Genomic DNA, 13,003 nt, shown 5'->3' on the forward strand with positions numbered 1-13,003 from the left:
CATTCCTGCCTGCTTGAATGCAAGAGAGGCTATTCTGCATCATTCCTTTTTGGTTTGAGGGTCCAGAAAGATTTCAGTGGCTCCTTTTCTATCTTTCCTAGGATTGGGGGTTGGCAGAACAGCAGCATGGGAAGCAGGGGAAACAGTCTGATTGCTCACTGTCCCCTCTATTATTACTTCACACCTCAGATATCAGTGGGACAGCTCTACTGTCTAATTCCCAGGCAGAAAGAGTATAGTATAAATATGAACTGTAGAATTCATAGCTGTATACAATGGGCTTCTGAAGAAGCACATTTGAGAGGAGGAATACGCAGATTCCACTTATTTTGGATTATGAAGTTTTCAAATATTAGCTGCTATTTTCTAGCTAAAAACATCTATCTGAGGTTTTCTATATTAACTATATCACTGTAGTATCTAAGCTCAGAATCTCATCATATGTTAGTGTCAACTAACAACTCCTGTGCAGCCAAAATCTTTGCTTAAGTTATAAGTAAAATGACAGACTTTCAGTGTAGAACCACTCTGCTTCTTGTAAAATGCTCCCCACTTCACTGTAAAGACGTGTGTGTAGATGAATATTTGAATCAATTCAATAACTAGCTCCATCTTTAACTCATATCATTTTTGTGAGGGAAGGGGGGAGTGTTGGAAGTACAAGAGTTTCAGGAACTGATCAACCCAAAGACTTAGAATGTGAGCAGATGCATGTATAGGTCAACACCAGTTTGGGGAATCACCCTAGCCCTACTTGAGAGCTATGAGTTGGGTATCAATTCTCTAGAATATTGGATGCACAAACATACATTATAACTAGTAAAAATATTAAAGCAAGTATGGGGTGGGGAAGGGTTGGAGGAAAAAAGGTCTTTCATCTTCCATGGTTTGCTTGAGCCTCCCACTGATGAAATCACAGGCTTCCAGAAATCTAGTTTCAAAATTTGAGAAACACTTTCCTGTATCGCTACAGTAGCACAAGATGAAAATACTGTTTAGTTAGACAATGCTGCTCTACAGTTTTACAGCAAGATTAGATTTGTAATTAAATGAAAGAATTAAATAATATTCTAAGACAGAGAGAACAACTAGTTTGAAGTATTATGTCAAGTGGCTAACATTTTGTGTTGTTTTTCTTCTTCCTCAAGAAAGTATTTGAATGGAACTGTATACTTACCACTGACATGCAAATTTCTCACTGTCTATTTCCACTATTCCTGGTGGTGGAGCAACATGCTGTGCCGCTCTTGATGCTATGGAAAAAGATACATTTGCTGACATGTAATGATGATTCTTCCTATAAAATTGAACATCTCAGGCAACACAAAGGATCATCGAAAGTTTAGTAGTTTCAAATTTGATTTGAAATTTGTTTTGTATTTTTGCAAGATCTCTCCCCTCACTCGTCCCCCAAAGAAGTTCATTTTGACAAAATTAAATGTAAGGATTAATTAATTACTTACATCTACAGAGAGTTTCCTAGACACAAAGTCTACATATATTTAAAGAACTCCCCAAATCCATGTCTTAAAAGGCAATAGCTTATTTGTTACTGAATGATCAGATTTGCTTTAAATCAACTCTGTTTAAATGCATGCCACGTTGTTTCAAAGATGTAATGAGATGTGTGTGAGGACACATCTCCGGCAAGGTTTTTAGCCACTAGTGTAACTGTATTAGTGCAAACCGCTAGTCTAAATGTACTGCACTAGTATAAACCATGACTTGCATTAGCACACCTGGTTTGAAACTGGTTTTATGACAGGATGGAATGGAGTAACAGGAACCACCAGAGCCCTGGGCAGTAAGAAGGAATTGAGAAACAAGTTGGTCCACTTCACCCTTCTTCCCCAGGAGGAGGAGATGTCAATGGGTCTGCACCTGGTGACACTGATGGCCAAATGCTTCTGATCTCAAGTTCATGAGGCACATGAGCACCAACATACAGACACATACATATAGACAATCACTCAAAGAAGAAATATTGCTTTTTCTCAAGCTTGGCTGACCCTTCTGTCTTAGCTCCTCAATTCTTCCTGCCTGCACAAATATTCTAGCCACTTATATCCCAGGTTGGAACTAATCAGAACCAACTTGATTTGACCTTAAAGTAATAAAAAATGACTGCATCTTTATGCAAGATTCAAGCATATGATATCAAGATGCTTCGACAGAATAGCAGTGCACTCTTGTCCAAGGGTGTTAAATCCTGCCATGTTACTTAATTCTATGTATAAAAAATGAATTACACTTTCAAATAAGAGACCTATCCCTGGTGATCCATGTCATCAGCATCTCTGTGCTGAACTACTGCAATGATTTGACCACAAAGGCCACACAGAAGCTGCAACTACTGCAAGATGCAGTGGCCTGCCTATGAGGCCCATTCACAGGCAGCCCTGTAAACCTGTATTACACTGGTGATTGATGATCTGCAAAAGGTCTACACAGAGTTCTATATCTGCTTCAAGGTCTTGGCACTAATTTTTAAAGACCTTGACATGCTAGGACCTAGCTACCGAAAGTCTCTATCTTCCTGTCTAGCATTCTCATTTATGATTAGTAGAGATCGTGTAGCTGATGGAAACAATCAGGGACATGTCATTCTCAACATTGGCTGTAGAATTCCCTATCATTATTCAGAATACTTAGGTGGTCTGGGGACAAATAAGGTTTTCCCAACTACTCTCCCTTAATCTATTTTTCAGTTTATGTGCATCCATAACTCACCATGTGGACAAGCACTTCTTTACTTAAGAAAAATGCTAAAACATGCTCAGGGCTCCATTTTCAAAATGGTAGTAAGTTTAGTATTTCTGAACTAATTTTTTTTCCAAATATTAAAATCACGTTCCTCATTGAGGATATGTTTGAACTTTTAAATAAAAATGCTTTTGAGTTTTCTGAACGCATAAAAGTCTCAGTTATTCTTTAAAGTAGGCAAGCAACTTGCAACCACTTAACTTAAGCAGCTGGTCCAATTTTATTTTAATTTAAAAACAAAACAAACGCCTTCAAGAGCAGACCAAGCTTGGAAAGTTTTCACCAAAGAGCAAACTTTTGAAAAAGTTACAAATCATGGGAAAAGAGGACTACAGAATGAAATATAAAATAACTACTAATGCTGCCTTATGATACGTTTGTGTGTAACACAAATACTAAGATTTTAGTCTGCAGTGGGAAATTATTATTTTGTAGAATGAAAATGTGACCGATACTGGGATATAATTATCTCATCCTTTAATGCTTTCCACATTAATTTAACTCTTTCAACCCAAACTGCTAGGCCACCTGGTTCAGTATCATGCAGGTATTTCAGTATAGTCCTATTAGAGTCAAATGTGTTCCATTAAATAAAAAAGCACTAACTAAAAAGTAAAGTTGTACATGAATGCTTACACTACTTACATGGTTAAAAGCTCATGTAGACATAGGGGCATTCACTAATACAATTTACTCCGGTAACTTGCTTTACAGAGGTGCAGCACATCTATATATGGAGTTTGCGCCTGTGTAACTACATCAATGTAGTCATATCAAAGCAAAATACTCTAACGTGGATGAGGCCTTCAATCGGCTAGCAAAAAGTTTGTCAAGATTTCATGGCTCATACTTTTCTGGAGTCAAGTCACTTTGAACTGCGATGTTTTATAAAAATAGTTTTGAGAAGAAGAATCTGATTAACTGAGAAAGGTTCTGGATGAGTGAGTAATCCAGCAAACCACAATTAAGTCCAAGAGGGAAAGGGAAAAAATACTAGGGAAAAAACTTAAGTTTATATTTAGTCACAGAAATGAAACTGAAATACTAGAGTCTTTGAGTCTGACCCTGACTTGAATGGGAGTTGCAGCTCACCAACATGTCTCAGGTTTACACCCTTTAGGAGCTTCCGGGAACCACACAAAGGCAGTATGGGCCTTTAAAAAGTCTGTGGTACTTTAAGTACTGAGGGGAAAAAAACAGGGTGGTGGTGGTGAGACTGGATTTTTTTTGGCAGGGGAGGGAGGGAGTTTTTAAATTTGAACTTTTTTTTTTAAATAATTATTTTTTTAAAAGCAGCAACATAGGGCAAGATGTGTAGTTATTTCAGATATCTACCTTTTACAAATGGCTGGAAGCACCTGACTCCTGGTTCTCCAGTTTGAGCCAAATCCTGCAGGTTTTACTTTCATTGAAATTACGGGATTGAGGGCAGCAGGACTAGGACCAGCAAGTACATGCTTAATTGTATTATCAGTTGTTTAATTAACGAGAGTGACATTTATATTTGGATTGGATGAGTCACCATAGATGCCATGATCCAACAATGCCCATAACTTTCTTGATATGCAATGTATACTTGTGAAAAGCACTGAAATAGACATTTTTCTCTTATACTTGCTGTTAGAGGAATCACATAGGCCAGTAGAATGTAATTTTGTATGTGAATTTAACAAGAAAAGTTCTTGTTAAAAACCTTGTGTGTGCATGTCAAAAGACACCAGATATCTAGAGTGAAATTTTGACCCTACTAAAGCCAAAGAGTGTTTTATCATTTATTTCAATGGTGCCAGGATTTCACTCTGAAAACAGATTTTCTACAGCTAAACAATATCTACAATATCAAGTATATTCTGAGGTTCTAATGACCTTAAAGATTTAACTTTCCTTTAAGCTTTAATTGTAGGTGTTAAACTTTGGCTCAGATCACAAATGAAATGTTTAGTAGCTTCAATGAAGTCAATGAGAATTTTTTTTAATCTTCATTTCCATGATCCCATTAGATCCTATAGCCCATTCTCCTAGAATTTGACCCTAACACTAACTGAGAACTTATTTTACATACTATTCACACAGAATATAACACAAAATGGACTTGCTGCCCCTCTGTGAGTTGTAGATATTTTGTTGACATGCAAATGAACAGGTTAATTTTAAATAAAAATGTGTAACATTTTCATTGCGTACACTTTCAAGATTGATAGCGTTGAAAAATGTTAAGACTCTGTCCATGTTACTTCAGAGTGTTTTCATGTAATGACCAATATTGTTCCAAATATTTATTCAATTACAAAAATAAAACAAAGATTAACTTAACATCCATTTTGCCAGCAACAATACTAAAATATGCATGTCTGATTTGACATATTGAAGCACAAGTAAATCATTAAATTATGCATAGCTATATAGCTATACACATGCACGCAATTACATAGCTACAGACAGAAAGACAGATGGATAGTCACATATGCTATAAAGAATGTTCTACAGAAATACAAAAGATGTTCTCCTACAATAGCACTAACCTGGGACAGCTGTTGCATGGGCCTGTGAGGAAACATGCTCCACCACCTGTGGCCTGATTTCAGATACTTGATGGCTGGAGTTTTGATGTTCAATGAGTTTTACTGCAGTAAGTGCATCAGGTCCAAACATCTGGATGTCCATAGAAACCAGACATACTAATGTATCTAAAACATTAAATGCAAAACCAATAACGATATTACAACAAAACAAATATGAGTGTTTGGTATTGAACACACTGATTTGGATTAAACTGACACTTGCTGAAAGAAAAACAAACCCTCACATATTTCTATGGATTTCTACATTATATTTTTCACTGCATATAAAGCCAATATATAATTCAAAATCCTGACCTGCTTTGGTCTCTATTTTCATTAATTCTCTGAGAAAACAAAAAATCAGTTATGTAAATATACAGCAACAATATGCACATAATATACCAACACATACATTCTCTAAACTCTGACAAAGTAAATTTTTTGAATCCCTGAATGTGACAATGTGCCAAGTCTTTTCCCTCAACAAATAAACTAATATAATATTTTGTTCTGCTTCTTCCTCACCTATGCTCTTATCTACTTTAGCAATCTTTGTGCAGGCCACTTCTCCCATTTCTGTGAGCATGTATAGAACTTCAAGTGCTGAGATTACAAGCAGCACATCTGGTAAAGTGAGATGACATATTATCTCTTTGTAGGATTCTTGATCCACATATTCACAAATTAATACACCATTATCTTCAGCTTTACAAAGATTCCCCAAGATTTCCATGCCTGAAAAACAAATATAGAATAGTATTAAACAGCCAAAAATCATTCTCTTACTATTTACAAAAAAATCAGCAGTCTAAGATCTTACCTCTCATTTTTAAGAATCTATCTCTTGCCATTAGGCATTTTGTAACAGTGTGAAACATTAGATGAGTAGTTTTGAAATCAACAGGGTCCAACAGAAGCTGAGAGAAGGGAAAAAACATTATTTAAGCTGCAGTCCATGTTGTACGTACAGTCATAATACTTACAGTTCTTAAATTTGCATACCAAATTCAATGCTCAAAAGTCTTTATACGTTGGAATATGTTGTCAGTTCTCTGAGCATGTAAGACTGATTTAAATGCCTAGAGTTTTTATTATTTTTAAAATTGCATTAACCCTTTTCTCTTCTAAAGTATTTGAGAAGAGGCTCTGAATGTCTCTTTTTTCTTTGAGTCTTTACAGTAAGGAAAATAACTGAATTCCTAGGCTGCCATCAGGATGGATATGAACGTTTTCCTAAGCCCTACGAAACAGTAACAGTGATTAGGGGTGAATTCTTCCCTATGGCTTTCACCATCCTTTGTCCTGTTTGTACAGCACCTTGCACGATGGGGTCTTGGTCCATGACTTGGGTCCCTAGGCACTATGGTAACTACTACTACTACTACTACCACCACCACTACCACCACCACCACCAGTGCTCTTTCAAAGGTCCCCCCACACATGAAAACACACATGAAAACATCAGATTTCTATCAGTAACTGAGCACTACAGTGTCTCCTTCCCTGCTATTTACTCTTTGCAGGATTTCAATATATACACAACGTCCAACTTTATATTTATCGGTGGTGTATAATGCCATAAAATGGATTGAGTTGGCCTGTTACTGTTTCTTCTTACATCTAAATATCTTTGAAAAGAAAGTCTCCCTCACTGATGATCTACCCATGTGTATGTGACCTTCCCAAAGTCCCCCTGGTTTTCTCATACTCATTATTATAAACAGTGTATTGATACCTATTAACTGGTGACACAGGAATTCTTGTATTATCATAGTAGAGTTATGATTTATAAAGTATAACCCATATGAATATTTTTCATTTTTAAAGTAATTCCGCAATGCCATGAAATTTCAATTGAAAATTAGAGATGATTTGAAGGATCCCATGCCCCTCACACAACTGCATTCCCTCACATGACTGTGCTTAGGCAATTGGGGGCCCCAGTCTATATCTGATTCCTAGCGTTGTGCATTCCATTGAAATCTATTATTTGCAAATTCAAAACACTTATTCACTACTACTTAAATTTAATTATTTTTCTTGTGTTTATTTGAAGACATCAGTCAAGCTACTTAATACTAAAGTAGCACCTTCTTCTCCAAAGTATATTTACCTCTGCTGCAATATTTCCTAGTGTGTCAAGCCCCAATTGTCGTAGAGAAATAAAATGACTATGAGCAGAGAGTAGCAGGAACCGAAGACAGGTACGATTAGCTGCCAAAAGTTTAACGTTTCCCTCCTCAAAGGAAAGATTTCGCAATATCACTGCAATCTGAAGTACCCGCTGCCCTTCAATATCATTAATGCCCAACTTGCGAGGTGGATGAAATAAGGATTCCCATATCCATTCTTCTGATGGAACATCTACAAAAGAAAAACATCAACTTTAGCTAATCCTTTTCTATATTTACCAGAATTTATCTAATCAGTTTATTCAAGACATCTCACCTTGAGATTTGTTTCTGTCAGAAATGAGGTCACGTACTTCATTATCCTCCACAATATCCTTCCAAAACTGAGAACAGAATAAAAAGTAAAACTGAATTTCTGAAGCGTGATGTTTCCTTTAAAAATACATTTGTTTTCTCTTCCGCCTCTTTAAAATATTCACAAATGGATAAGGATGTGTTTATCACTATTCCATCCCTTGAAAAAAATCCTCTTCCCATTCATGTCAGCTACTACTGCATCTGCAAGATGATCTCTATCTAAATAATGGTACATTCTTCACTCCAGAGCTGAAACTTATGATGTTCAATATATTACAGCTGCTTTAAAGAAGTCTTCCTGCCACCCTTCCAAGACACCAAAGGTACTCCATCCACAATCAACCAACATGATTGGGGCCTATTCCTATTCCACCACAAGGAATTCAAAGTACTTTACAAATTAAGGGCCTGATCTGCAAACCTTTACTGTGTGGCTAGTCTGACTACAGTCAAGATTAATCATATGATCAAGGATATACAGGATCAAGCTCATAAACTGATAAAGTATATATGGATCACTTAATCCACTACTAAAATACTGCTGTCTCTTAGGTGAAATGCAACAGCTCTATCATCACAGAGTAAAACCCAGGAAACAATTTTAAGAAGGAGCTTGAGACACTCAAGGAAGAGGGGTTTTGTCATGTTTAAACGATGTGTGCAAAACCAGATTGCCTTGAATTTCACTTGTCAATGCAATATACCCTTTTTGATGTTACTCTATTGGAAAGTGATGAAGAGGGTAAACATGCAAATTTCACTAGTGATAACAAAAGGAAGCTGATCTTAGAATCATGCCCGAGACTTACTCCTTTAATTTCTCTAGTGTTTGTATTTTTAAAACACGGAAGAGGTGGTGTATCCTCAAATGCACATCTTCAACCTTAATTTTAAAGTCTTTGGAAAGGCCCAGAGAACTAAGCCAATTAGTAATGTAGGGTTACTGCTGTTGCCAGTGCTCTTGCAGTGATACCAAAATCATAAGATGCTCTCACGGTGTCATGGCATTAGTTAGACTGACCGTCCAACAATATGCTCTTGGTCTCTTTAAAATATTCAGGCTAAAAGTCCAAAAGGAAGCACTCTCAGATTTAAAAAAATGTATCTATCTAAGGCGGTTGGGTAATTTGAAGTTATAGAAGAGTAGACTTTCTTCTCAGAGGTAAGTCATCCTGGACTCTCTCATGTGGTACAGAACATGAGGACTTGGCATGTTCTCTCTGCAGAAGCGGACATCAATGTCATCTTGGCATAGGCTTATTAAAAATATTAAAACTCTAGCACTTGGTACAATTGATGAGCTTTTTAAAATTATTTTTAACCACAGTAGGTACTGAAGTTGAAGCAAAATATCAATACATTGCAGGAGCAAGGCAGCAATAAGTAATGGGCACTGCAGTCTTAGCCTTTTCACAAGGATATCAAATAACATTGGCATTTTCTTCTGAAACAATGTCATTTTCAAATCCAACTTCTTCACCAATTAGCCCCATGTTCCTGAAACTGCTAAAAATCATTTGGTGGTGACACAGAAGGCATCATAGCACTGTAACCAGGGGGGCAATGATGAAGGACCAATGTATCCATACATTACTCTTTATAGTATGCGTCTAATAAATCCCCCCATGCTGGCTAGAGGAGATTTTAAACACTCCAAGGAAAGATCAGAGTTGACTCTTGAGGTCATTTAGGTGAAGGACAATTGGCAGTATCTCTCTCTGATGACGTCTTTAACAATGTTACTACTATATAAAGGGCTTGTATCACTTCATACCAGGGTACAAGTAAAGCCAAAGATGAAGGCTCCTAGCACTCTCAAAAGAAAGAGAGCAGTTGAAGTACATAGCCTGAAAGAAATCTGTCTGATTATAAAAACCACAGAATGAGGGGCCTGAGCCAACCTTAAAGATGATACTTCAGAACCAAAGAAACATCTCTCTTAGGGTAGGTCTATACTTACCTGCCGGGTCGACGTGTAGCGTTCGACTTCTCGGAGTTCGAACTATCGCGTCTAATCTAGACGCGATAGTTCGAACTCCGAATGCGCTCCTGTAGACTCCGGAACTCCACCACGCAAACGGCGGTGGCGGAGTCGACGGGGGAGCTGCGGACTTCGATCCCGCGGGGTCTGGATGGGTGAGTACTTCGAACTAAGGTAGTTCGACTTGTTCGACTCCCCACCCTAGTGTAGACCAGGCCTTAGATAAAGAAGGCTAGTGACAGACAACTCTGGCTGTCAGGTCTAGTGAAACACTCTATGCTCCAGAACAGACTAAACAAGAGTGCCCTCTCAGAAGCTCAAGTGAGAGAGCCACAAAGGCACCAAGAGTCAAGGTTTCACCTCAACAGCCTATAAGAGCTGAGGCATCTGTTGTCAGAACAGAGGTATTAGGCACTCAAATTTCACAACTTAGAATAATAGAATCATAGAAAATTAGGGTTGGAAGAGACCTCAGAAGGTCATCTAGTCCAACCCCCTGCTCACAGCAGGACCAACCTCAACTAAATCATCCCAGCCAGGGCTTTGTCAAACCTGACCTTAAAAAGCTCTAAGGATGCAGATTCCACCACCTCACTAGGTAACCCATTCCAGTGCTTAACCACCCTCATAGTAAATAGTTTTTACTAATATCCAATCTAGACCTCCCCCACTGCAACTTAAGACCATTGCTCCTTGTTCTGTCATCTGCCACCACTGAGAACAGCCTAGCTCCATCCTCTTTGGACCCCCTCCTTCAGGTAGTTGAAGGCTGCTATCAAATCCCCCCTCATTCTTCTCTTCTGCAGACTAAATAAACCCAGTTCCCTCACCCTCTCCTCATAAGTTATGTGCCCCAGACCCCTAATTATTTTTGTTGCCCTCCACTGGACTCTTTCCAATTTGTCCACATCCCTTCTGTAGTGGGGGGACCAAAACTGTATGCAGTACTCCAGATGTGGCCTCACCAATGCCAAATAGAGGGGAATAATCACTTCCCTTGATCTGCTGGCAATGCTCCTACTAATGCAGCCCAAAATGCTGTTAGCCTTCTTGGCAACAAGGGCACACTGTTGATTCATATCCAGCTTCTCGTTCACTGAAATCCCCACTGTAAACTTCTGATTTTCATATCCAAGGACTCATTCAACTCTGACTTTTAGCTGGATCAATAAACTTCCAATGCTTCATAGCTCACACTGTTCTCAAGGGAAAGATGTCAGTACCTCAATATCAACCAGTTCCACCTATGCCAAGTCTTTGGCTCTAGGAATGCTTAGAACTGAGCATTTTGCAAGACCTGATTTAAGAATCTTGGTCTTTATCTAGATTAGGAAAAGAGGTTGAGATTAAATTGGGATTAGCCACCACATTAGTACACAATTGTGCAAATCCTTACTATTAATTGTCACTATAGGAAACATAATAGGAGAAGTGAATGATGACCCTATCAAAATAAATATTTGCACGTGGCAGAACAAGTAACAGACAAACCAACATTTACAAAAGAAAACCTGAACAACAAGAGCAAGAAGAGAGCACAGATCTACATAAGCACCATTTTGCTAATTTTATAAAAGTATAAGCAATCCAAAAGGGAAAAGAACAAGCATGCAACCTCCTGCTCTTGCCAACACAATGCATTTGTTGTGAGTCAACAGAATAACAGGAATTTTAAATTTAAAAATACCAACATTTTATATACAGAAGCATAGCTGCTATATGAAATAAATAACATCCTGTGGTGGGATCAACAAACTGCTTAAAATAAGATTCTATGAAAAAAATGGATTATTGTAATAAATAGGTTTTTTTAGATGTGGTATTAGTTTATGGCATGCCTTCAAAAGTGTTTTGCAGTAGTGTGGTACTATACATCATGTAACGTTTATAAATAGATGCTTGGAGCACATCCAAGTTTCTTATTAGTAAACCTTATTGCAATATGCTGGTTCTACTTAACACCCAGTTAAGAGAGTTTATTAAAACCATCTGTCTTCATATACTATAATTATTTAAGATGATGTAATTAACAACCATATAATAAATTATAATTCAATATAATTTCAAAATGTTTACATATCTAGACATAGCACCTGATGTTGTTCTTCATTAACTATTATGCAAACTGCCTTGGTTTTAGGGGACAGCAAAACCAGAAAAGCTAGCTACTTTTGAATAAAAATTTCCAAGTATAATATTTCTGGACATCTGTCTGACAGAAAAGGTGAAGACAAAGACCACAAAGCACAATTTTTGACACTTAACCTTGGTATACTTTAATATATGTCCAAGTTCCAATCATAAAAAGTAATGCCTATTTTATTTATCCTCAATTTTATTCTTTTGGGAGAGTCCATCTATTTGTATTTTAGCAATAAAAAAAACCTGAATGGGCACTACTGTTACCCAATTTGGCCCAACATTAAAGTTATGTAAAAACTAGCTTAACACAATACATGAACATAAAAATTCTTCTGCAATGTCTGTAATGCAAATATTGCTGCATTCAGTTGATATATTTGAAAGAAAGAAAGAAAGAAAGAAAGAAAAAGAATTTGAGCAGAAACCAGATTATAAACTGAAGTGGAACTAACTAGTCTAATCCCCCACCCCCCACCGGCCATTTCTGTCACCTGGAAATCAACAGCAAAAATGAGCAAAATAAACCATTTTTTAAAATTCTTCCAATTTGAATAATATAAGTTATTTGAAACCTTCTTAAGGAAATCTGTTGTATTATATTAACATGATAGAATCCCCTTAAGCAAACATAATGAAATGTCAAATCCCTTTCAAATATATTATACACGCTACTGAGCACCATACAAATATTAATCTAGGGCAGTGGTGTCCAACGTGGGGTGCATGCACCCCAGGGGGTGTGCAAGATGATCCATTGCGGGGCGCAGCAGGAGGAGCGCCGCCGGGGGGAGGAGGCAAGGGCGGCCGGAGGAGGGAAGGAACGAGCAAGCAGCCCCTAAAGCCCCTGTGTTCCGGGTGGCCCTGCCCCCCCGCCCCCCACACAGGCAGGGCCACCCGGAACACAGGGGCTTTAGGGGCTGCAGGGCCCTGGGCTAAAGGGGCCCTGGCCTGCAGCTCTAAAGCCCCTTTTGGCCTGCAGCCTGTGGAGGAGCAGGGGCAGCCGCACAGCGAGTGGCCGGAAAGAAGCGGCGCTTTCTCCTTCAAAGCCGGCTGGAGACAAGTGGCCG

At 38.1% G+C, this 13,003-nt stretch overlaps 1 protein-coding gene across 3 annotated transcripts in view; it reads right to left on the reverse strand.

The window, feature by feature from the left end:
- ARID2 (AT-rich interaction domain 2) overlaps positions 1-13,003 on the reverse strand; it is a 164,878-nt gene that overhangs the window by 50,353 nt on the left and 101,522 nt on the right. For all 3 annotated transcript variants that reach the window (XM_039504880.1, XM_039504881.1, XM_039504879.1), the window contains 6 exons: positions 7,773-7,839; positions 7,438-7,688; positions 6,145-6,241; positions 5,850-6,059; positions 5,286-5,450; positions 1,178-1,253 (listed from right to left, as the gene is read on the reverse strand). In XM_039504880.1, the coding sequence (XP_039360814.1) occupies positions 1,178-1,253; positions 5,286-5,450; positions 5,850-6,059; positions 6,145-6,241; positions 7,438-7,688; positions 7,773-7,839 (866 nt within the window). The remainder of the gene's footprint in view (positions 1-1,177; positions 1,254-5,285; positions 5,451-5,849; positions 6,060-6,144; positions 6,242-7,437; positions 7,689-7,772; positions 7,840-13,003) is intronic.

This window comes from Mauremys reevesii, linkage group 1 (assembly GCF_016161935.1).
Source record: "Mauremys reevesii isolate NIE-2019 linkage group 1, ASM1616193v1, whole genome shotgun sequence".
Lineage (NCBI taxonomy): Eukaryota > Metazoa > Chordata > Testudines > Geoemydidae > Mauremys > Mauremys reevesii.